Source organism: Hyperolius riggenbachi, chromosome 9 (assembly GCF_040937935.1).
Source record: "Hyperolius riggenbachi isolate aHypRig1 chromosome 9, aHypRig1.pri, whole genome shotgun sequence".
Taxonomy (NCBI): Eukaryota; Metazoa; Chordata; class Amphibia; order Anura; family Hyperoliidae; genus Hyperolius; species Hyperolius riggenbachi.
The window spans coordinates 148967806-148994839 of record NC_090654.1 but is presented as its reverse complement, the minus strand read 5'-3'; the positions used below and the strand labels follow the sequence as shown (position 1 = coordinate 148994839).

The 27034-nt window shown below is 45.0% G+C and overlaps 1 protein-coding gene across 4 annotated transcripts in view; it reads left to right on the top strand.

The window, feature by feature from the left end:
* HSD17B7 (hydroxysteroid 17-beta dehydrogenase 7) overlaps window positions 1–27034 on the top strand; it is a 1040537-nt gene that overhangs the window by 562785 nt on the left and 450718 nt on the right. For all 4 annotated transcript variants that reach the window (XM_068253606.1, XM_068253607.1, XM_068253605.1 and 1 more), the window contains one exon: window positions 5892–6006. In XM_068253606.1, the coding sequence (XP_068109707.1) occupies window positions 5892–6006 (115 nt within the window). The remainder of the gene's footprint in view (window positions 1–5891; window positions 6007–27034) is intronic.

The following is a 27034-nucleotide window of genomic DNA, read 5'->3' as shown; positions in this document are numbered from 1 at the left end:
GATGGCTTGTCAGGAGAGTTTTTTTTTCAAATGATTAAGGCCTGAAATCACTACTGCACTATCAGAAATGTACAATAGTATTCTTACAAAGAAGATATTCCCTCAAACAGCTAATGATGCATTCATAAAACTACTCCCTAAACCTGGGAAAGATCTCCTTGATCCAGCTGCCTATCGACAAATATCTATATTAAATGTGGATTTTAAAGAGGAACTCCAGTGAAAATAATGTAATAAAAAAGTGCTTCATTTTTACAGTAATTATGTATAAATTATTTAGTCAGTGTTTGCCCATTGTAAAATCTTTTAAATCCCTGATTTACATTCTGACATTTATCACATGGTGACATTTTTACTGCTGGCAGGTGATGTAGCTGCTGCTTGCTTTTTTTGGCAGTTGGAAACAGCTGTAAACAGCTATGTCCCACAATGCAACAAGGTTCACAGACAGGAAACTGCCAGGACCATGGTCCTCAGTTTCTTGTGGGAGGGGTTTCACCACAATATCAGCCATACAGAGCCCCCTGATGATCTGTTTGTGAAAAGGAATAGATTTCTCATGTAAAAGGGGGTATCAGCTACTGATTGGGATGACGTTCAATTCTTGGCCACGGTTTCTCTAAGTTGTTATCCAAGATACTGGCCAATAGGCTGGCTTATTTTCTACCAAAACTAATACACAATTCTCAGGTGGGTTTTATACAAAATATGAGTGCAGTATTCAATGTCAGGTGGGCCTTGGTGACTCTTGAACATCTTAGACTACTTGGCTCTACCTCAGGGTCAGAGGCCTTTTTGGCTCTTGATGCCGGGAAGGACTTTGACAGTATTGAATGGTCCTGGGTAATGAGTTTTAGATCGCTTTGGGTTTACTGGTAATTTTTGTTCATATATAGACCTTATGCATGCCAACCCTAAAGTTCAGATTTCTCTTTTTGAAGCCATGAGCCACTCGTTTGTTCTGGGGAGGGGAGTCCGCCAGGGCTGTCCGTTATCTCCGCTTCTTTTTAACCTAGCTTTGGAACCCCTGGTGTGCTCCCTCTCCCAGAATAGTATCTTTGAAGGTATTTCAGTGGGCTCACATAAGATGTTTTCTGCACTTTTCGCCGACGATGTTTTGTTGTTTATGGCTCACCCAGAAAGAGGTCTAGATAATACAATATCTCATATACAACGTTTTGGCAGGTCATCTGGCTTCCGTATAAATTACCACAAAAGTGAATTTATGTTCCTCTCTCCTAAATATACAGGATCTTAAAAAATAGCATATTATTATTATTATTATTTATTGTATTTATAAAGCGCCAACATATTGCGCAGCGCTGAACATTAATTTAGGTTACAGACAATATTTAGGGGTGACATACAGCAATATGACAATACAGGAATACAAGAAAATCAGATCACACACCATAGTATGAGTAACAGGTAATGCTTAGTCAGTCACTGGATGGAGCATAGAGATTAGGCAAGTTAGGTTCACTCAGATGCATAGCATGGGTGCACAGTAATGGAGGTGCCAGATCAGGTAGGACACAACAGGAGGAGGACCCTGCCCAAAGGCTTACAATCTAGAGGGAGAGGTAAGGACACAAATGGTAGGGGACCAGAGTTCAGCTGTAGGTTTAGAGCACTTGTGAGGGGTGGTAGGCCAGAGTGAAAAGGTGAGTTTTGAGGGCTTTCTTGAAGATGTTGAAGGAGGGGGCTGCCCTAATGGGTGGAGGTAGGGAGTTCCATAGTGTTGGAGCAGCTCTTGAGAAGTCCTGGAGGCGTGCATGGGACTGGGTGATTCGGGGGGCGGTTAGGCAAAGTTCCTTGGAAGAGCGGAGTGAGCGGCTAGGTGTGTACCTCTGAGTAAGATCGGAAATGTAGGTTGGACAGGTTTTGTGGACAGATTTGTAGGTCAGACACAGTATCTTGAATCTGATTCTGGACTGGATAGGAAGCCAGTGGAGGGATTCTAGGAGGGGATCCGCCGTGGTGGAGCGATGGGAGCAGTGGATAATTCTTGCTGCCTATTGCTGCATATTGTGGTAAAGTTCATTATTTTCTGTAACGTACTGATAAACGTTAGACTTTCATATATTTTAGATTCAAATACACACAACTGAAGTAGTTCAAGTCTTTTATTGTTTTAATATTGATGATTTTGGCATACAGCTCATGAAAACCCGAAATTCCTATCTCAAAAAATTAGCATATTTCATCCAACCAATAAAAGAAAAGTGATTTTAAAACAAAAAAAGTCAATCTTCAAATAATTATGTTCAGTTATGCACTCAATACTTGGTCAGGAATCCTTTTGCAGAAATGACTGCTTCAATGCGGCGTGGCATGGAGGCAATCAGCCTGTGGCACTGCTCAGGTGTTATGGAGGCCCAGGATGCTTCGATAGCGGCCTTAAGCTCATCCAGAGTGTTGGATCTTGCGTCTCTCAACTTTCTCTTCACAATATCCCACAGATTCTCTATGGGGTTCAGGTCAGGAGAGTTGGCAGGCCAATTGAGCACAGTAATACCATGGTCAGTAAACCATTTACCAGTGGTTTTGGCACTGTGAGCAGGTGCCAGGTCGTGCTGAAAAATGAAATCTTCATCTCCATAAAGCTTTTCAGCTTTTTCTACACGCCCTGAAGAAGCGTCATGTGACGCGAAATGCATCGGTGGGAGGAGCCTATCGCCACACCACGCTATCTTAGCGTCCCCACCGCCTGATGCTGCCACAGCCAGCCGGAGTGTGTGAGCACTGAATGCCAGCAAATGCAAGGTGTGCCTGCCATTGAGCCAGAGCGTCCTATGCATGTGAGAAGATATTCTGTGCGGTGATACTACATCAAAACACTGGGAGCGGCCAGGAGAGAGCTGGGCTCCTATGACAGGAGTGTATATCGTGTGTTCACTATCTCTTAAAGGGACAGCAACAGATATCCAGATGCGAGAATCCTTGCTGGACTAAGCTGGAGGATGACACACCAAATGGACTAGTGCAAGTATATTGATTTATGATCTCTGTTGGAAGAATGATGCTTGGGCAGTATTGCTTCTTTACAGCTTGTGAAGTCTGCTGAATGCATTTGTGCTTAGCCGGCCAACGCTTTTTTGCTGCAGCTTTTGTCATCATACTAACAGGACTTATCCCCATTAGAGGGAAGCAGCTGCTGTGTATATGGTGGTGTGCTGTTGTGTGACAGCTAGGCGGTCTGGGCTTGCGTGCATGGAGCAATAGAGTCCTTTTGACAGACTCCATGCACACAAGCCTAGTGATCATTCCGGGGAGATGTGGGAAGGCTTCGTTGGTTTTAATATGCTGATTTTCTGCGCAGAAACAGTTTTTAACACTATCTGTGTATTGGTTTCTTAAAGGAGCATCTCTGTGATTTGATATTGTCCGTGCAATAAAGATATAATTGATTGGACCAAGATGAAATGGTGCTTAAGGCCAATTTGTGCTTTCCTTTCTTATATGTACCATATACTGGCCATGCCAACTCATTGGTCTATGTGAATGAGTAGAGTGATTGCACGGCTAGGCTGCAGCTCCATGGTAAACCCCAGTATCTTTTTAATCACCTTCTTCATATGGAGAGACTCAATATAGAGAGACAAATACAAAACAGTCCAGAATTTTTTTAATACATGGCAAACTTTTATTGAAAAATGTCATACAGGAGAACAAATAGTTAAAATTATGAAGCCCTTTGAGGATACTAGGTGGTACCTGAAGGCTAAGATAGGGGGGATATCTAGGATGTTTGGAACTATAATTAATAATGAAAACTGAAGATGATACAGGACGGGTCAGGAAAAAGTTTGGGGTTTGAGGGGCGGGGGGTGGGGCAACGAGAACTGGTTTGGATTTTGTTTTGGTTATAACTATGAATGCTGGTTTGAGAAAGTACTGTACTATGTTAATTTGATAGATATTTCCTGTATAGTAAACTTGGTGTGTTGTAAATTGTATTACTCTTTATACAGTAAACCTTTAGGTCAACGACTAGTCCTTCCTGGTTAATTATATAATTTGCTTTTTGAATGTTTTCTTGGTTGTTAACTTACCAAATCTTTCTATATAAGGAATAATTGTTAGCATGCAAAGTGAATTATTGTACACTTTGACTTTGTACTGTAAGTTTTATCCACTTTCTGCTACTTAAATAAAAAGATGTTACAAAAAATAGATAGAAGAGGATAGTAGAACTGCAAGGCCCAGCAGTGACTCTGGCATGGCCTGTATGGAGTGTGTAACCCACACAGACAGATATCCTATAGTATGTTCAAACACAAATACAGTTACAGGCTAAGCACAGCTTATGGTAGACAGGGTCTATAGAAGAGGATACTTTTGAACTACTGCCCAGCAGATGACTGTGGCCTGTATGGAGTGTGTAACCCTCACAGACCAATATCCTGTAATATGTTCAATCACAAATACAGTGGCAAGCTAAGCACAGCTTATGATAGACAGTGTTCTGGCTTGTAATAGTAGAGAATAGTAGAACTGCAAATCCCAGGAATGACTGCGGCCTGTATGCAGACACACACACACACACACACACACACACACACACACACACACACACACACACACACACACACACACACACACACGAACAATATGAGCCCTCAAAAGGGCTTTTGTTTTGGGGTGCTTTCAGCAATAAACAGAAGCTCCTCGCTAACAGTCCCTTTCTCTAGCAATCTCTCCCTTCCACTCACTACAGCAACAGCCAGAGACTGAGAACATAACCGGCGCTGCTGTGTTTTTATAGAGGGGGCGGGGGTCTGTGGGGGAGTGCAGCCTGATTGGCTGCCATGTGTTTGCTGCCTGTGATGTAGGGGGTCAAAGTTTAGCCCAATGACGAGGTATAGGGGGCGGGTCGAATGCGCTATGTGTTCGCGTCCCGCTGCGGATGCAAACAGTTGAATTTCGCGTGAACTATCTGCCTGGTGAACAGTTCGGGCCTTCTCTACTCTACGTATTTATATCCGGCTTGTGATAGCTGTAATCTTTATCGTCACCTATATGTATGACAATTAAAATTGGGCACATGCTGACACATGATCTTCTGGACCAATTCTATTTCCTGTTCTCTATTTACATACGAGGGATTTGATTATAACGTTATCTCATGTATTCTGTTTAATATGATATAGCATTCCTAATATGAAAAGGTTGACCGTATAGACACACACATCATTTTTATTCAGTTCAATGCATTCCTTCTTGAGGCATGACCTGTACTTTGAATTCAGCAAACACTGGCCAGCATTTATTCAGGGCTTACTCTAGATAAACTGACTGTCCTTTCTGTCTGAGCGTCTACAATCTAACCAAGGTTGTACATACGTCTCTCCAGATAAACTGACTGAATGGAAAGGTGTACTCTGAAAATCATGTTGCTTCATTTTTCCAACATTACACAATAGAACCTGTGATTCAACTATTTTAAAATTAAATTGGAATCAAATGATAGAATATTCAGGCAATTCATCTAACTTTAGTGACACTACTAAAGACTATGGTGAATCATAGAATCTTATGTTTTAACAGAAATTAATTTCATGTTTTTATTAACCTATAATCTCTATTAATTGTTAATTTATTAAAATACAACATATGTACACGATTGTGGGACATTAATTGTTGCATTTAATCTAATAATTGCATCATAAACATTTTGAGTATTTAGCCCTTGGGGTTTTGATTTGTTTTTGTTTAACTTTGAGTGTGTGGAGTTGCATTATACTCCTAAGGCAGCTGTATTGTATTTTTGGCGCAACTTTAGCTCTTGCATTTATACATATCACGCTAATTTATTTCATTGTATTATGACTTATTATTTTGGCATCCTTCCACACTGTATATGCAAAGTGATTATTGCTTCATTACAGGAATGCCATCCACATGTTTACAACAGGAGAAGGCCTTCTGACCCAAAGGGATAGGAAGACAGATGATGGCTTGCAGGAAGTTTTTGAGACTAATGTATTTGGCCATTATATGCTGGTAATTTTTTTCTTTTTTGTTATTTTTGCTTGATAACGTGATATCATAATAGTTTGAATTGATAATTTATTAAAGGTGGTCAGTACTAATAATTACGTTTATGCACATATTACTTTTTTGCAATATTTTTTAAACTTGGAATTGGAGCAAACAAATGCAGTAGCTGATAAGCGTCCATTTGAAAAGGGCGCCTGGAAAAAAGGGCACCTGGTGTAGCCCATATATGAAAATTCGGCTACAAAAAGGGCACCTGGTGTAGCCCATATACCAAATTCGGCTACAAAGAGCACTTGGTGCAGCCCATTTTATGCCAAATTTGGCTACAAAGGGTGCCCGGTGTAGCTCATATACCAAATTCGGCTACAAAGGGCGCCTGGTGTAACCCATATATGCCAAATTCGGTTACAAAGGGCGCCTGGTGTAGCCCATATATGTCAAATTCGGCTACAAAGGGTGCCTGGTGTAGCCCATATATGTCAAATTCAGCTACCAAGGGTGCCCGGTGTACCCCATATACCAAATTCAGCTACAAAGGGCGCCTGGTGTAACCCATATATGCCAAATTCGGCTACAAAGGGCACCTGGTGTAGCCAAAAAAGCTAGTTTTAGTTTATAAAAAGGATGCTGTTATAGGCAAAATGTGTTGGGCTGTAAAGGGGCTCTAGATATAGCTGAGAAAAATGATTACTATGACCTAACTTCTCCCTACTCTCACACAGAACCTTCTCCTGATGGTTCCTAACCCTAACCCCCCTGGTGGTGCCTAACCCTAACCCCTCCCTGGGGGTGCCTAACTCTAACACAGCCCCTGGTGATTACTATGACCTAACTTCTCCCTACTGTCCCACAGAACCCTCCCCTTACCCTAAGACCCCCAGGTGGTGCCTAACCCTAAGACCCCCCAGGAGGTGCCTAACCCTAAGACCCCCAGGAGGTGCCTAACCCTAAGACCCCCAGGAGGTGCCTAACCCTAAGACCCCCAGGAGGTGCCTAACCCTAAGACCCCCAGGAGGTGCCTAACCCTAAGACCCCCAGGAGGTGCCTAACCCTAAGACCCCCAGATGGTGCCTAACCCTAAGACCCCCAGATGGTGCCTAACCCTAAGACCCCCAGATGGTGCCTAACCCTAAGACCCCCAGATGGTGCCTAACCCTAAGACCCCCAGATGGTGCCTAACCCTAAGACTCCCCTGGTGGTGCCTAACCCTAAGACCCCCCTGGTGGTGCCTAACCCCCCTAGTGGTGCCTAACTCTAAGACCCCCCACACCCTGCTTGTGATGCCTAATCCTAACCCCCCCCCCCCCCCCCTGTAGCATAATCAAAAACTTTGTAGCCAAAAACCTTGTAGCTGAATAAAACATATGGGCCACAAAGGAGCACCCTTTTGTAGCAGAATCAAAAACCATGTAGCCAAAAAGCTTGTAGCCGAATAAAAAATATGGGCTACAGTAGGGCCCACTTTTGTACGCCAAATAAAAAATATGGGCTGCAAAGGGGCGCCCTACAGTAGTCGAAAACCTTGTAGCCGGAAAAAAAAAAGGGCTACAAAGGAGTGTCCTTTTGTAGCTGAAAATCTTGCAGCCGAATATCAAATATGGGCTACAAAGGGGTGCCCTACTGTAGCCAAAAGTGGCCCAAAAAAATATGGGCTACCAAGGGGCGTCCGCTTGTAGCCTATATCAAAACTCGGGCGCCCTTTTCACCACCTTGTAGCCGATATTTGCAGAAATAAAATTGATGTTTATGGATGCGCCCTTTTCATACAAGCAGCTTAGGCGCCCTTTTCAACTGATCCCAGCTGATGATTTTAATAAGCACAATTCCAAGCTGCATACATTGTTATAAAATTTGAATCAATTTAAAATTATTAACCTCTAAAATATATTGAACAACCTGTATTTCATCTTTAATCTCTCCCTGACGAAAACACTTGATATCTATTGCCACCAAAGGTATACTGAGTAGGCCTCTCTGTAGTGGACAGGGGCGTTGCTAGGCTCCTAAAAGATTTGGGGCACCAAGAATAAAGAGATAGTTTGCAGCGGTGTAAAATGGGTGTGTCCACAACAGGGGTGCCAGAAAATGGGCATGGCCATGAAACACCAAATGTCAAATGTAGAAACCATTTCCACACATGTAATGTGTAGAAACTGTTACGCTACATACTGCAAATGCAGAAACCGTTAACACCGAAGAACGTAACTTAGGGGCATTCCTACCATAGGGCACAGGGGGGTGTGGTGCACTGGGTGACTGACAGTAAGGGTGGTGTCTCCACGACCCCCCACAGCGGCAGATAGGAGGGAAAGTAACGCTAGAAGGAGGGGCAACGGGGACAACGGCGGGAAGGGGGGACAACCCCCCCCCCTCCCTCACATGGGTCCCTTCTGCCTCTCTTCCACTCCATATATTAATGGCAAGCAGGCGCAGCGGGCAGATAATTACTCACCTGACTTCCGCGTTCCAAGCACCAGAGCGCAGCGTCATGTCACCACAACTCTCCGCCTTCAATGCTGCCCACTGTGCTTCCGCTAATCAGGGAGAGGTGGAATGTTGTGACGACGTGATGCTGCACTCCAGAGCTTGGAACGTGGTGGAAGTCAGGTGAGTATTTATCCGCCCCCCGCGCCTGCTTGCCGTTAATATATGGAGGGGGAGGGAACAGAATGAGGGGAACCAGGTGAGGGAGGGGGGTTCTGGCTCCCCTCCCTGCCGCTGTCCCGCTGCCCCTCTTTCTAGCGCTGCTTCCTCCTCCTAGGGCAAACCTTCTAACTTCACTGGGGTCAACTATACTAGCTGTACTGGGGGCAACTATCCTACCTACACTGATGGCAACTGTACTAGCTACACTGGGGGCAAATGTACTAGCTACACTGGGGGCAACTGTACTAGCTACACTGGGGGCAACTGTACTAGCTACACTGGGGGCAACTGTACTAGCTACACTGGGGGCAACTGTACTAGCTACACTGGGGGCAACTGTACTAGCTACACTGGGGGCAACTGTACTAGCTACACTGGGGGCAACTGTACTAGCTACACTGGGGGCAACTGTACTAGCTACACTGGGGGCAACTGTACTAGCTACACTGGGGGCAACTCTACTAGCTTCACTGGGGGCAACTCTACTAGCTTCACTGGGGGCAACTGTACTACCTTTACTGCAGGCAACTATACTAGCTACACTGGGGGCAACTACACTGGAGGCAACTATACTATGGGCAACTATACTACCTATACTGGTAGCACCTATATCTGTACACACGGCGCGCAGAGGGACAGAGATGCGGCGGAAGCTGTCGCCGAAGGTTCCTCCCCCCGCCGGAAGCTCCGTCCATGGTAAGTGTGTTGCTGTCGCTAGTCCGCATACACACGGCGGACTAGCGACAGTTGCGGCGAAAGCTGTTGCAGGCGATTGGCCGCGCCAAACGGCTGGAGATGGTTCAAGGCGCGCACGTCATACACATGGGCGACCTGTCGCCGCAACACGCGCGTGCCACGTGGTTGCGGCGACAACCGTAGCCCGTGTGTATGAGCTTTAACCCACAGTGAGGAAAGGAGGAGAGCGCGCACCACTCACACCAGATGCCTGAAGCATTCCTCAATCTCCCCCAGCGACATCAGCAAGGAAAGGGATTCTAAAGGCCCATACACACGGGGCACAACTTTCGCCACAAACACGTGACACATGCATGTCTGAGCGACAGTTGCCCCGTGTGTATGACGCGTGTGCCACGAACTGCCGCCGGACAGTAAAGTTGGCGTGCGATTGAAAAGTTCAATCGCCGGCAACTTCTGTCTCCGCAACTGTCGCTAGTCCGCCACGCTTACTGCGTCTATGCGGACTAGCGACAGGAGACAAAGGCAAGTGAATGGAGCATCCGGCCGGGGGATGCTCCCTTCACAGACTGCTTCCGCCGCGTCTCTGCCTTTCTGGCGAGACGTGTGGATAGCTGTCGCCACCAGGGTGCTGTCGCTCCCTGGTATCTTGTCTTCTGGCAACAGCAGACAAGAGTAGCCCGTGTGTATCCACCATAATGCAGAGCCTGGCTTCAGGGAAGAGATAAACACTGGAGTTTCTCCTCATCTGTCACAGGATCCTACGATGCGACCACATTGAATCCAGCGCAGGAGATTTGGGTGCAGCCGGCGCCACCATAGACTGTAATAGGAATTACGACTATAGCGGCGCACAATAACCATAATATTTATATAGCGCTTTTCTCCCTGGGGACTCAAAGCGCTGTGACCCTGCATTATGCAGTCTCAAAGGCTAGGGAAAAGAGGTGAGTTTTTAGCCTTTTTTTAAAGCTGTCCAGAGAAGGAGCCTCTCGTACTGATTGTGGAAGTGAGTTCCATAGAGTAGGGGCTGCTTAAAGGGACTCCGAGCAGTGCAGAAACTATGGAAAGATGCATATCATTTTAAAGCTCTCTTTCTCCTCTTTCCAATGATATATAAATCGCCGCCCTACGCCTTTTAGTTTTCGCTATTTTCGCGATTGAAATTGCCGCGGCCGCGATTTCGATCGCGAAAATAGAGAAAACTAAAAGGCGTAGGGCGAAGATTTAGGTGTCGTCAGAAAGAGGAGAAAGAGAGCTTTAAAATGATATCCATCAAGCCATAGTTAAATTGTATTACACAGGGTGACTTTTTGTCAAAGTCAGCAGCTGCATTCAGCAGAATGGAGCTGCTGACACTGGGGAAAGTGTCGGCCTGTGTAATACAATATAACTATGGCTTGATGGATATCATTTTAAAGCTCTCTTTCTCCTCTTTCTGACGACACCTAAATCTTCGCCCTACGCCTTTTAGTTTTCTCTATTTTCGCGATCGAAATCGCGGTCGCGGCAATTTCAATCGCGAAAATAGCGAAAACTAAAAGACGTAGGGTGGTGGTTTATATATCATTGGAAAGAGGAGAAAGAGAGCTTTAAAATGATATGCATCTTTCCATAGTTTCTGCACTGCTCGGAGTCCCTTTAAGAAAAGGCCCGAGCACCAAATGTTAAGTGTATCCTGGGAATAATCAGCTTCATCTTGTTGGCAGAGCGGAGGGTGCGTGGAGGGGCATAAAGTGAGTAACTTCGGCGCCGCCAGAAGACAGAGCTGAAGTTACTTTTAAAACACTGTAATTCGGCCAGAAGCAATAGCTGGAAGTCGAATTACATAATTCCCCACCATCCACGTGGACCTGGAGGGGGAATACTAATTAACACTGCCGTTACTTGTGCTGGAGCAGGGTAAGCCATATATCAGCTGTATTCTGCTTCCAAGTCTCCCGACGGCGATTTCATACGTACGCCCTGAGCTGTGTCTCTCTCTGTGTTCAGCACCAGCCGGCTGCTCTCTGCCCACCGATCTCCTGCACCTCGCGTAATCACATGAGGTGCAGAAAAAACAGAAAGTAGTAAAAACCCAGCTGATTCTGAACACACAAGGACACATTGCAGGAGCCTGTAGAAGCTGAGTGAGAGCTGCCTGCCCGGTGCGCTGAAAGAGAGAGCTGCATCGTTGCCTTAGCAACAGATGCCGACACTGCTGAGCAAATGGGGCACAGTGGGCTGGGATTCGGGCTAGAGCCCCAGATCTTTAGCCCTAAAGATGCGCCTGGTTATGGAGTCACTTTTTGTGTTTCAAAATTTTTTATTGGTTTATTACAAAGGACAGTTTGGAATCTTTATGGTTAAGTGTTCATGCCAGAAATAAATTGTCAATTGCTTACTGGGATCTGTTATAAACCTTTACACATAAATGAAATAGAGGAAGTCAGGGCCGGTTCTAGACAGGCACATACGAGGGGGCAGACAGAAATTTGCAGGGGGCATACAAAAACCCTGCGCCGCGCGTAGAAAAATGGGCGTGGCCATGCAGCAGACTGTGGGCGTGGTCATGGGTGGGGCCAAATAAACATGTCATGACCTTACAGTGGTGTTAAAGGACTTCCGAGGCCAAAAACAAGAAAATGACACTATACCTTTTTAATATCTGAATCCACGGAGGACGTCCAGCGCGTCCTCCGCACCGTTCCGCCGTCATTGCAGCCCTTTTCGGTGCGGAGGACGCGCTGGACGTCCTCCATGGATTCTGATAATAAAAGGGTATAGTGTCATTTTCTTCTTTTTGGCCTCGGAAGTCCTTTAAAGGTCTGCCAGGGAAGTTTGAGCTCTGCTCTTTTTAGCACAAATACAGCTCTGCGCACTGCAGATTATTGAAAAAAATGTTCTCAGGTGTAACACAGAAATACTTTTCGTCAAATGCTAATATGCTGATATTGCGTGTTTTTTTCTACCACAAATACAGTTCTGCGCACTGCAGATTATCAAAAAAATGTTCTCAGGTGTAACACAGAAATAATTTTCTTCAAATGCTAATATACTGATATATTGCGTGGGTTTTTTTGCACAAATACAGTGCTGTGCACTGAGGGCCTGAGGCGGCGGCAGATGGCAAAGAACACACACAAAATAAATGAGGCAATCTGAGCGATTGATTTGCCAGCAAGGCTGCAGTGCACTCTGGCAGTGACACTGATTGACTGACAGCCTTAAATGAGGCAATTATCTGATTGATTTGCCAGCCAGGCTGACTATTGGACTGGCAACTGAACTGGCACTGTGGCACAGCACACACAAAATTATTGATTTGCCAATGCAACTGGTCTGGCACTGGCAGGCACAGCACACAGACAGTGTCTGGTGAGGCGGGTGGCAGATGGCGGGACCGGGTAGAAAAACTGTCAGCACGTCTACTCTCTCTGAGAGGAGTCTCAGCTCTGACGCAGGCACAGTGGCGGGAGCGGGACCTTAAGAAGCCGCCCTGCATAGAGGAGGAGTCGACTCTTTCAGAGGAGGAGAATTCCTCTTTCTCTGAGAGAGTCGACTCCTCCTCTATGCGGGGTGGCTCTTACGGTCGCCACTGCCTGCGTCACAGCAGAGACTCGTCTCGGAGAGCCGTCCGAGGAAGAAGCGGTCATGTGACTGATCACATGACCGCTCTGCGCTCCACACCACGGACCAGGAAGCAGCCAGCGGCATAGCGAGAGCGGCTCTGATTTGAGGGGGCAGTGAGTCTGTTTGAGGGGGCTCTGCCCCCTCTCGCCCCCCCCTAAAGCCGGCCCTGGAGGAAGTGCAATTATTGCAGCAGATTGAAAAAGCTGCTAGCAAAAAGCAGGGTCCCAATTATGGGTGATTTCAATTAATCAGACATTAACTGGGACATTGAGGCCACTCGCTCTAGTAAAAATGGCAGATTTATATCAACACTGCAAGACAATTAACTCAGATGGTAACTGAACCAACCAGGGGAGATGCTCTGCAGAATTTTGTCATTTCAAATAGACCAGATGTTATATCTAATGTGCAAGCTCGAGAACATTTGGGAAATAGTGACCATAATATGGTAACATTCAACATACTACTCGACAGGGTTGTGAACAAGGGGACAACTAAAACTATGAATTTTAAAAAGGCTAACTTTAACAAGCTTAGGGACTCACTAAGAGTGGTAGACTGGGAGAGTCAATTACAGGGCAAGGAGACTGAACGTAAATGGCAAACCTTCAAACAGATTCTTAATGACTATTGTAGAATGTACATACCTTATGGAAATAATTCTAGATCTAAAAAAAAACCAGTATGGATAAATACTGTGTTAGACATAATGAAGTGTAAGGCCCGGTTCACACTGGCCTTTACCAGCGGATCTGGCCATACGGGTCCGTTGTCCGTTCCGCTGAACGGACAAAAATATGCTGCAGGCCCTCATTTTACGGACCGGAAAAGGAAGGTTTTGCAGCGGAATAGGAACCAGTGGAAAACTGACGTTTACAGCACACTGGCTGTAAAAACTGACCGTTTGACCGGATCCTTACTGCCGGATACGCAAAAAAAGCTAATGTGAACCAGGCCTAAAATGAGTGCCTTTAGTGCCCTAAAGAATGGGGGAACTGCATCTGCACTAAAGAATTAAAGGGAATGTAACAACAACTGCAAAAAAGTCATCAGAATTGCGAAACTGGAACCGGGAAAAAAAAGTGGCTAGTGATATAAAGTCAAATCCCAAAAAGTTTTACAAATATATAAACTCTAAAAGAAAGACGATAGAGAATATAGTACTTATACAAGATCAGGCGGGAAAATTGATTGTGGAGGACAGAGCTAAAGCAGAGATTTTAAATGCTTGCTTTGCTTCTGTCTTTCTTTACCAAGGTCAGGCCTTTAGCTCATAATATGGCCCTGGGTTGTTCCCAATCTTCCTCATTCAGCATGAATTGCCTAACACAGGAAGGTTTTTTGCAGGAACGATTAAATACGATTAAAATAGACAAGGCACCTGGCCCAGATGGCATCCACCCCCCGGGTATTAAAGGAGTTGAGTTCAGTTACCCATAAGTCACTTAATCTTATTTTCTGTGATTCTCTTTCAAGTGGGTCAGTTCCTTACCACTGGCGTACAGCTGATGTTTTCCCCTTATTCGAGAAGGCCAGAGCCAGGAAACAATAGACCAGTAAGCGTAACATCAGTTGTGTGTAAACTGTTTGAAGGTATCCTACGGGATGCTATACAAAATTATGTAGCACAAATTAATCTTATTTCAGTTCGACAGCATGGTTTTACTAAAGACAGGTCTCACCAACATGCTCAGCTTTTATGAAGTGGTGAATGAAAATGTAGATCTTGGAAAGCTATAGATGTAGTATACTTGGACTTTGCAAAGGCAGACACTGTTCCTCACAGTAGCCTGGTACAAAAACTGAGAATATAAAGACTAGGAGAAAATGTGTGCATGTGGATAGAGAACTGGTTAAGGGATAGAAGGCAAAGAGTGGTGGTAAACGGAACATACATATTCCACATCTGGAATATGGAATTCAGTTCTGGGCACCACATTACAAAAAAGATATTGCAGTTTTAGAGCAGGTGCAGAGACGAGCAACAAAATGGATACGTGGGATGGAAGGTCTCGCTTACCAAGAAAGGTTAGATAAACTGGGTTTATTTAGTCTAGAGAAAAGACGCCTTAGAGGAGATCTAATTAACATTATAAATACATCAGAGGGCAATATAATAGCTTGGCGGATAAGCTTTTTGTCCCTAGGTCTTCTCAAAGGACTAGAGGACATGATCTGCGCATGGAGGAAAAACGTTTTAGCCATTTATTTAGGAAAGGGTTCTTTACACTAAGAGTGATTACGATTTGGAATGCATTGCCACAGGAAGTCGTTATGGCAAACTCTATACCTGCATTTAAAGGGGGCTTAGATGCTTTCCTTGCGTTGAAAGATGTCCATGGCTACAATTACTAGGTAATGCCTAATGATGTTGATCCAGGGATTTTTATCTGATTGCCATCTGGAGTCGGGAAGGAATTTGTCCCTTTTGGGGCTAATTGGACCATGCCTTGTAAGGGTTTTTTTGCCTTCCTCTGGATGAACAGGGATATGTGATGGAGCAGGCTGGAGTTGTACTTTGTACTGGTTGAACTCGATGGACGTATGTCTTTTTTTCAACCATAATAACTATGTAACTATGTAACTATATACTCAAAATGGTAAACTGTTCGCAGTGGAGTACCACAGGGGTCAGTACTGGGTCCTATTCTTTTCAATGTATGTATTAATGATCTAGTACAGGGCTTCCCAATAGGTCGATCGCGACCGCCTGATTGGTAGATCACGGCCTCATGGTTGCGTCCCATTGAATTTTGCGGCCAGCAGCTCTAGAACGCTGCCGATTGGCCGCGTCCAATCAGATTCTGCTTCTGGCCACTGATCTCGTGGGGAGAGAGGTGCGGCTGAGAGGCCAGGGGCGGCTCTGCCATGACGCATTGTCATGGCTAGGGGCGTGGCTGGAAGGAAAACTTCCTCCTCAACGAACGCAGCCCGCCGGAGCCTCCCTCAGCCGCCGAAATGGCTTATCTGCCCTCCAGGCAGCTGCGGCTGAGGGGGTGAAGACCAGGAGGCCACCGCTGGAGCTGGAGGGAGGTAAGTTGCATGTACCCGGGCTCCTATACCCAGCTATCCTATACTAAGGGCACATATACCTGGCTAACCTATACTAAGGGCACACATACCCAGCTATCCTATACTAAGGGCACACATACCCGACTATCCTATACTAAGGGCACATATACCTGACTAACCTATTCTAAGGGCACACATACCCAGCTATCCTATTCTAAGGGCACATATACCTGGTTAACCTATACTAAGGGCACAAATACCCAGCTAACCTATACTAAGGGCACATATACCTGGCTAACCTGTACTAAGGGCACATATACCTAGCTAGCTAGCCTATACTGATGGGACCTATACCTAACTACTTTTCCGGGGGTTGGGGGGTGGGTGCATTTAAAACGACGGTAGATCTCCTGGCCTCGGCGAACTTTAAAGTAGCTCACGGGCCGAAAAAGTCACACCCTGATCTAGTAGATGGAATACAGAGTAATGTTGCCATATTTGCGGATGATACAAAATTATGCAGAATTATCAACACTAAGACTGACAGTGACATATTACAACAGGACCTTGACAGCATGGCCATATGGGCAGGCACGTGGCAGATGAAATTTAATGTTGATAAATGTAAAGTCATGCACCTTGGACGTACCAATGGTAGATCATCGTATAAAATAAATGGCATACAGTTGGGAACATCAGACTTGGAGAAGAACTTAGGAATTCTGGTTGATAACAGGTTAGGTAATCATATACAATGCCAAGCAGCGGTACTCCCTCTGAATAAATCACTTGTGAGGCCACATCTGGAGTATGGAATACAGTTTTGGGCACCACACTATAGAAAGCACATTAACCTTCTGGAACGGGTACAAAGACGGGCAACTAAATTAATCAGAGGGATGGAAGATCTCGCTTACCAAGAAAGGTTGGACAAACTGATCTTATTTAGCATGGAAAAAAAGGCGACTGAGAGGTGACCTGATTAACATGTATAAGTACATCAGAGAACAATACAAAAGCTTGGAAGATGAGCTTTTTGTCCCTAGAGTTTTACGACGGACAAGGAAACGTGTGGGTTGAGGAAAAAAGTTTTTGCCATCTATTTAGAAAGGGCTCCTTTACAGTGAGAGTAGTGAAAATCTTTAACATCTCTCCTCAGGAAGTAGTTATGGCAAACTCTATATCTGCATCTAATGGTTTTTTGCCTTCCCCTGGATCAACTGGGATAGGTGCAGGATCAGGGCTGAATTTACAATAGAGTAACCAAAGCACGTGCCTACAGGCGCCTGCTCCTTTAAAAGGCGTCTCTCGTCCCTCTTTAAGTGTCTCTCTCACCCTCACGCAGGCGACTATAATATAGCACCGGCTGCTGCAGCTCTGTTCTAGCTGGAAGTGCAGTGGACAGCAGCTTCTTCTGTTCGGACTCTCAAGTTACATTACAGAGAGCAAAGCCGTTAACCCCATCACTTCGCCCCCCCCTCCTCTCCCTCTCCAGGCAGTAATGACAAGAATGCCTCCAGGACAGGCAGAAGTCTCAAAATGACTGTTCAGGTGGTATAAGCATCTGCAAATTTTGATGACAGGTGGTCTATGAGGGGGCAAATTTTGAGGAACAGGTCATAAGCAGGGTGGCCTCTTAGATGACAAGTTGTATTTGCACTGAAGTGCAGGAAGCGCAGGATGTTCTCAAATCGTGACCTGGACATGGCAGCAGAGAACATGGGCATGTGATTAATGGGTGTCTCAGGGGGTGATTAGAGGGGAAAATAGATGCAATCAGTGCACTGGGGAGGTGATCGGAAAGGGTCTGAGGGGGATCTGATGGTTTGGCCGAGTGATCAGGAGCCCACACGGGGCAAATTAGGGCCTGATCTGATGGGTAGGTGTGCTAGGGGGTGACAGGAGGTGATTGATGGGTGTCTCAAGGTGTGATTAGAGGGGGAAATAGATGCAGGCAATGCACTGGCGAGGTGATCAGGGCTGGGGACTGAGGGCGTTCTGAGGGTGTGGGCGGGTGATTGGGTGCCCAAGGGGCAGATTAGGGTCTGATCTGATAGGTAGCAGTGACGGGGTGATTGATGGGTGATTAGATGGCAGTACAGATGTAAACAACACAAGTGATTTCCCCCCCCCCTTTTCTCCCCACCAACAGAACTCTCTGTTAATTGGGGTCTGATCGCCCACCCCCGTGTTTATTTATTTTTTATATAAATATTTGTTAGTGTTTTTTTGTTTTTTGCTATACCTCGTTTTTGTTTATATTTGTAAACCCCTCCCTCCGCCAATTGGCGTTACTCTGTCCAGGGGCTGCCGCCGCTTCCACGCCCATTGGCGTGGGGCGGTCTTTAGGTAGTTAAACAAGTAGACGCAAATAATTACATCCATTTCAATAGTTTTCATTATAAACCCTGGACACTGATAATACACCATACAACCAGTTCAAACGTATCTACAAAAACTGTACTGATGTTAAAGGAATACTGTAGGGGGGGTCGGGTGAATATGAGCTTAACTTACCCGGGGCTTCTAATGGTCCCCCGCAGACATCCTGTGCCCGCGCAGCCACTTACCGATGCTCCGGCCCCGCCTCCAGTTCACTTCTGGAATTTCTGACTTTAAAGTCAGAAAACCACTGCGCCTGCGTTGTCGTGTCCTTGATCCCGCTGATGTCACCAGGAGCGTACTGTGCAGACCAAAGACCATGCTGGACTTGTGCAATACACTCCTGGTGACATCAGCGGGAGCGAGGACACGGCAATGCAGGCGCAGTGTTTTTCTGACTTTAAAGTCAGAAATTCCAGAAGTGAACTGGAGGCGGGACCGGAGCATCGGTAAGTGGCTGTGCGGGCACAGGATGTCTGCGGGGATCATTAGAAGCCCCGGGTAACTTCAACTCATTTTCCCCTGACCCCCCTACAGTATCCCTTTAAGGATTATGATGCACAATCCAAAACACTGGTGAACAAGTTCCAAGAATGTAAATGCTCCAAAAGATTAATACAATATCCTAAACTTAGAGCCAAACATCCTAATACCAACTCTACTGAGGACACGTATTCACAAGCAACCTCAGACACTACATTAAGATTTATAATGAGATTTAGTGCACAGCATACTGCCATTAAGAATATTGTGATGAATAGGTGGGAAATCGTACAACCGGACCTGTTTCTTAAACCGAACCCGTTTCTCTGTGATGCCATCCCTAAGAAACAGGTCATGACTTTTCACAAAGCACCGAATCTGCATAATCTACTAGCCCCAAGTAAACTGAAAAATAAGGTCCAGGGTTTACATAAACCAGTAGGATCTTTTGCCTGTCTCAGAAAATGCTGCCTAGCGTGTAACTTCATTGTACGCACTGACCACATTAGAGCTTACAGTAATAATATCATTTATCCCATAGATAGACACATTGATTGGGAATCTAGGTTTTTTATTTATGTGGCCTCTTGCCCATGCAAATTACAATATGTTGGACGCACAACCAAACAATTGCGTGAGAGGATAGGGCAACATAAAATAAACATCTTCAAAAGGCTCTTAGTCTAATAGTCTTTCCCGACATGTTGACACCTTTCACAACTGCAATCCAGCAGAAGTGTCATTCACTGCAATAGAAGTTAGTAATCCCTTCTCAACAAACATTTCTCAAACACTGAAAAATTGAGAGATCTTTTGGATCCAGACATTAAGAACTCTGGTACCCATTGGTCTTAATGAACAAATGAAAAAAACCTACTGAGAAGAACATATACAGTGCTAGCCATAATTATTCATACCCCTGGCAAATTTTGACTTAGTTACTTTTATTCAACCAGCAAGTACTGTTTTGATGGGAAATGACATAGGTGTCTCCCAAAATGTACAAAAGGCATTATTGTGGGAAAAAACATTTCTTCGCCTTTATTTACATTTGAGCAAAAAGTGTCTAGTCCAAAATTATTCATACAGTTCAGAAACTGTTACAGTCTGTGAGAAAATCCAAAGTTCTATACCATTCCATATAGTCCAAGCTGTTCTAAAGCATCCTAATTATCCTGATTAATTGAAAACAGCTGTTTTAATCAACTCAACAGGTGAAAAACAGCAGCTCTCTGCAGTTGGTTTGTGGACAACCATGGCTAAGACAAAGGAGATCAATGAGGACCTGTGGCTGCGCATTGTGGCTGCTCACAGGTCAGGAAAGGGCTACAAGGCAATTTCTAAATGTTTTCAAGTTCCAGTGGCTGCAGTGCAAAGTTTTATTAAAAAAGATGTGGAAAATCTCAGAGGACATGGTCGGAAGCCAAAAGTGACACCTGTGCTGGCCAGGAGGTTAGCGAGAGAGATATAAAAAAAATCTAAGGATCACCACCAAGCCCATCTTGGTGAATCTGGGCTCTGCTGGTGGCAATGTCTCAAATCAGACAATCCAATGGACACTGCACACTGCTGGGTTCCACGGATGCAGACCAAGGACGCCACTTCTCCAGATAAGGCACACAAAAGCTTGCATGGCCTTTGCAAATGCATATCCTGACAAAGAAGACTTTTGGTCTTCTGTTTTATGGTTAGATGAAACAAAAATTGAATTGTTTGGTCACAAACATGTGTCTTTCATTTGGCGTAAAACATGAGAAGCCTTTAACACAAAGAACACCATCCTCACTGTCAAACATGGTGGTAGGAACCTAATGCTTTGGGGGTGTTTTTCAGCCAATGGACCAGGGAACCTAATCATAGTAAATGGCACCATGAAAAAAGAGCAATACATGAGGATTCTCAACGACCACATCAGGCAGTCTGCAGAGAAACTTGGCCTTGGGCACCAGTGGACATTTCAGCATGACAATGATCCAAAACACACAGCAAAAGTGGCGAAGAAATGGTTAGCAGACAACAACATTGTTTTGGAGTGACCCAGTCAGAGTCCTGACTTGAATCCAATTGATAATCTGTGGAGGGTGATGGCAAGAAGACCTTCCAACCTGAAATATTTGGAGCTCATTGGTAAAAATGAATGGGCAAAAATACCTGTGGAGACATGCAAAAAGCTGGTCTGCTATTATAGGAAGCGTTTGATTGCTGTAATAGCCAATAAAGACTTTTCTATTGATTATTGAAAAGGATATGAATAATTTTGGACTGGAAATTTTTTGTTCAAATGTAAATAAAAGCTGAGAACTGTTTTTCTCCCACAATAATGCCTCTTATACATTGCCTTATTATCTTTATCTTTGACACCTATGTCATTTCCTGGCAAAAAAAATTGCTAGTTGAATAAAAGTAAATTTGTGTAAATATTCCAGGGGTATGAATAATTATGGGCAGACACACACACACACACACACACACACACACACACACACACACACACACACACACACACACACACACACACACACACACACACACACACACACACACACACACACACACACACACACACACACACACACACACTCACTCACACACACACTCTGTGATTATATTCCAGGGTTAGTGATAATAGAGACATGCTTACTAAGGCCGCTCGTTCGTTAGACAGCTCTTACAATTCATTCGGTAATAACTTTTTTGCTAATTATCACACTGAAATGATCTATATGTTTTTTTGTGGGACAAACTAGGCTTTCTCTGGGCAGTACTTTATGCTAAGAATTACTGTATTTTATGGACCATAAGACGCACCTGACCATAAGACACAACTAGGATTAGAGGGCAAAAACTGGGGGGGAAAAAATACTTAATCTAGTGTGTCTATGGTGCAGGGGTGTCTTGTGGACTTCCTTCCCTTAAACGCTGTGTCACTACTGTGGAGTACTCGCATATGCACCTATTCATAAAGAGGTACCTTAACACATAACACAGGGTCATTGGTGGGTAATTTAGCAGCAGTCCAGGTTGGTAGGTGGGTTAGGATCAATCTCACCTGGCGGGACCTAGAAATACCGCTCAGCTAATCACTATCTAATGCAGGGCCCAGCAGCCAACCCAGGAAGGGGCTTTGTAGCCCCGCGTGAGAAATGGGAGACCAGGAAGTTATAGAAGCTGGAGATGCCGGTGCAGTGTATGGTGGTCCCGGTCTATGAGCCAATAGCTGACTCCCCTTCCATTGCCAGCCATGCAGGCCAGCTCTCTCAACACTTCAGGCTTCAGTGCGCACGGCTCCCCCAAATACCCGTGCAAGCTGAACACGAGGATCATACCCAGCAGCAGCCAGAGACGCGCAGTGGTGCATGGAGAAAACATGTAGCCGCTTGTGAGAGCTTGGAGTCCCACAGGGCTGATCACAGCTGATGACAGGTACACTGTGGGAGTTGAAGTGAAGGGCTAGTGTGGTGTGCATTAACGGGGGCTACCGCGGGGCTTTGCTATGTGCAGGGGGGGGAGATGGGGGGACACTGGAACAACAGGCAGAATGTAGCATTCGGACCATAAGATGCATTCACTTTTTTTTCCCTCTTTTGGGGGAGAAAAGGTGCGTCTTATGGTCCGAAAAATACGGTATATAATTTAATATGCGTTTGACAGGGAAGAAGAAGAAAAAAAATGAAAAAATTCCATTTCTCAGCTTTCAGCCATTTGTAGTTTAAAAATAAAATGTGCTATTGTAGATAAAACAGACACATTTTATTTGACCATTTGTCCTGGTTATTACAATGTTAAAATTGTGTCCCTAGTACAGTGTATGGCGATAATATTTTATTTTGGGTTAGGGGTGAAGGAGTTAAAAAAATAATTAAAATGTATTTAATTTTTCTATGGTAAGTGTATAATGGTGTATTTGGAAGTAGTTTTTCCTTTTTTTGCCACAAGATGGTCCTATACTAACTCTGTTTTCTAAAAATAGAAGACAGAAACAAGTGTTTTACATGTGTTTACAAGTGTTTATAAACAGGGACGTAGAAAAGCGTGGCAGAAGTTGCTAAGTAGTTCATGATATTTTTTTATAAGGGTGTTTTATTCACTCCAAACTGTTGGATGTGATGATGTTAATCAGACATTGTTTGAATAATCTACATGTGACTAATACTTGTCGAGTTTGTGAGGGAACAAATGCTCCATGGAAGCATGATTCCCTTTAATTCAGAGATATTAATCTCTCCTCAGAGCCAATGCTAATACAAACAGCCTAATTATATCTCAAATCCACCAGCAGAGTATGTAAACATGATTGCAGATGGTTTGCATGAATTAATTTAACCTAATGGGGACCGACGTAGTACGAATCTACGTCCAGCAGATGGTGCTGCCACTCTGACTGGACATAGATTCAAAGTCCATGAAAACGAAGTGTCCCGCTGCGAATGTGCGCACCCGAGAGGGGAGATTAAGCTGTCATATGACAACTGACATCTCCCCTCAGTGATCAGGAGCCATCGTGCTTGGCTCCTGATAACGTGATCACCGGCGGATCATAGTGATCACTGTTAGTGATGCTGCAGTAGTGGGGGAAAGAAGAGGATCCACTCTCCTTCCTGCAGTTCCCCCGGTGATCGGCGCTCCCCTCCGCTCTGGCTGGCATCCCCACTCGCTCTGACGTAAGTATTGGGTCCCGGCTTGATGACGTCATCAAGTCGCGACCCGGAACTGAGCGGCAGTACGAGCGGGGATGCCGGCGAGGGCGGAGGGTTCCACAGCAGATCATTGCTAGAGCCTAGGAAGTGAGTAAAGGTTCTGGCTACAGGGGGACACCATGCCCAGCAAGCCACATTTGGCTGCCTTACCCCCTCAAACGTTCCAACCCCCCCTCCCCCCCATGCAAAATTGTCTGGTCCTTAGGAGGGGTTAGGCTGCTGGTTCCGAAACGGTTAGTTTATTTTAGGTATAATTATTTTTCAGCCACCAGAGGTAGTATATACCAAATCTGTATTATGGAGGTTGAAAAGTTAAACATTGATTTTCTTGCCGCCACCAGAGGGAGCAAAACGCTCCATTAGTAAAGATGCATCTCTCTATACTACCATAGCCATAGTGTAATGTCCTACCATATTATGTATTTATATAGCACTGACACCTTCTGAAGCACTTTACAGAGTGCATAGTCATGTCACTGACTGTCCTCAGAGGATCTCACAATCTAATCCTACCATAGTCATAAATTAATGTCCTACCATGTTATTGTGATGTAGTTATATAGCACTGACATCTTCTGCAGCACTTTACAGAGTACATAGTCATGTCACTGACTGTCCTCTGAGAAGCTCACAGTCTAATCCGGCCATAGTCTAAGGTCCCACCATATTATTATTATTATTATTATTATTATTATTATTATTATTATTAATTATTGTATTTATAAAGCGCCAACAAATTACGCAGCGCTGGACTATAAATAGGGATACATACAATATTTAGGGGTGACATACAGCAAAATGACAAAACCTGAATACAAGAAAGATCAGATCATGCAGCACAGTATGAGTACAAGGTAATGCTTAGTCAGTCACTGGATGGAGCATGGAGATTAGGCAAGTTAGGTTCACTCAGATGCCTAGCATGGGTTCACAGTAATGGAGGTGCATGATCAGGTTGGACACAAAAGGAGGAGGACCCTGCCCAAAGGCTTACAATCTAAAGGGAGAGGTAGGGACACGAGAGGTAGGAGACCAGAGTTCAGCTGTGGGTTTAGAGCACTTGTGAGGGGTAGTACGCCAGAGTGAAAAGGTGAGTTTTGAGGGCTTTCTTGAAGATGTTGAAGGAGGGGGCTGTCCTAATGGGTGGAGGTAGGGAGTTCCATAGTGTTGGAGCAGCTCTTGAGAAGTCCTGGAGGCGTGCATGGGACTGGGTGATGTGGGGGGTGGTTAGGCGAAGTTCATTGGAAGAGCGGAGTGAGCGGCTAGGTGTGTACCTCTGAGTAAGATCGGAAATGTAGGTTGAACAGGTTTTGTGGACAGATTTGTAGGTCAGACACAGTATCTTGAATCTGATTCTGGACTGGATAGGAAGCCAGTGGAGGAATTCAACGAGGGGATCTGCCATGGTGGAGCGATGGGAGCAGTGGATAATTCTGGCTGCTGCATTCATGATGGACTGCAGTGGGGCTGTTCGGGTCATAGGGAGACCAGACCGCAGGGCATTGCAGTAGCCAAGGCGGGAAATTATGAGGGCATGGATGAGGAGTTTGGTGGTGGCAGAGGTCAGGAAAGGGCGAATCTTACAGATGTTACGAAGGTGGAAGTTGCAGGACTTTGTGAGGTTTGGGATGTGGAGAGTGAAGGAGAGTGCAGAGTCCAGGGTGACACCCAGACAGCGGGCTTGAGAGGTAGGGTGAATGGTAGTGTGGTTAACAGTGACATGCACATCTGGGAGGTTTATGGATGTCCGGGGTAGGAAGATCATAAATTCCGTTTTGTCTAGGTTTAGTTTCAGGAACCTAGCGGATATCCAGGAGGAGATGGCTGATAGACAGGAGGAGACCTTGTCCATGGTAGTGGTGGATATGTCAGGGGTGTGGAGGTAGATCTGGGTGTCATCTGCATACAGATGATAGGTAAAACCCATGGAGGAGATAACCTTGCCAATGGAGGATGTGTATAGGGTGAACAGTAGGGGGCCAAGGACCGAACCTTGGGGGACTCCCACCGAGAGGTGGTTGGGGGTGGATGAGGATTCATTGAAGGCGGTCGTGAAGGAGCAGTTGGAGAGGTAGGATGAAAGCCAGGACAGTGAATGCCCATGGACTGGAGGGACTGGAGGAGTAGAAGATCGTGAATGCCCATGGACTGGAGGGACTGGAGGAGTAGGGGATGATCTACTGTGTCAAAAGCTGCTGAAAGGTCAAGAATTATTTACTGTATTTATACAGGGAGTGCAGAATTATTAGGCAAGTTGTATTTTTGAGGAATAATTTTATTATTGAACAACCATGTTCTCAATGAACCCAAAAAACTCATTAATATCAAAGCTGAATATTTTTGAAAGTATTTTTAGTTTGTTTTTAGTTTTAGCTATTTTAGGGGGATATCTGTGTGTGCAGGTGACTATTACTGTGCATAATTATTAGGCAACTTAACAAAAAAACAAATATACCCATTTCAATTATTTATTTTTACCAGTGAAACCAATATAACCTCTCAACATTCACAAATATACATTTCTGACATTCAAAAACAAAACAAAAACAAATCAGTGACCAATATAGCCACCTTTCTTTGCAAGGACACTCAAAAGCCTGCCATCCATGGATTCTGTCAGTGTTTTGATCTGTTCACCATCAACATTGCGTGCAGCAGCAACCACAGCCTCCCAGACACTGTTCAGAGAGGTGTACTGGTTTCCCTCCTTGTAAATCTCACATTTTATGATGGACCACAGGTTCTCAATGGGGTTCAGATCTGGTGAACAAGGAGGCCATGTCATTAGTTTTTCTTCTTTTATACCCTTTCTTGCCAGCCACGCTGTGGAGTACTTGGACGCATGTGATGGAGCATTGTCCTGCATAAAAATCATGTTTTTCTTGAAGGATGCAGACTTCTTCCTGTACCACTGCTTGAAGAAGGTGTCTTCCAGAAACTGGCAGTAGGACTGGGAGTTGAGCTTGACTCCATCCTCAACCCGAAAAGGCCCTACAAGCTCATCTTTGATGATACCAGCCCAAACCAGTACTCCACCTCCACCTTGCTGGCGTCTGAGTCGGACTGAAGCTCTCTGCCCTTTACCAATCCAGCCACGCGCCCATCCATCTGGCCCATCAAGACTCACACTCTATTCATCAGTCCATAAAACCTTGCATGATCTGTGTGCTGAAACCGATTGGAAGGCAATTTGCGTTCCGACCACTTGGGGCTCTGTGACAGGCCCTAGACTGAAATGTGTCTAGGGACAATTTCAGGGAAGCCAATTAACTTATCTGTATGTTTTTTTGGGTTGTTGTAGGAAACCTGAGTACCCGGAGGAAACCCGCACAGACACAGGGAGAACATACAAACTCTTTGCAGATGTTGACCTGGCTGGGATTCGAACCGTGGACCCAGCGCTGCAAGGCGAGAGCGCTAACCACTATGCCACCTTGCTGCCCATATTACTTGTTTACCAGATACAAATAATTGATTTATGATTTTATTACACTTTCTCCCTT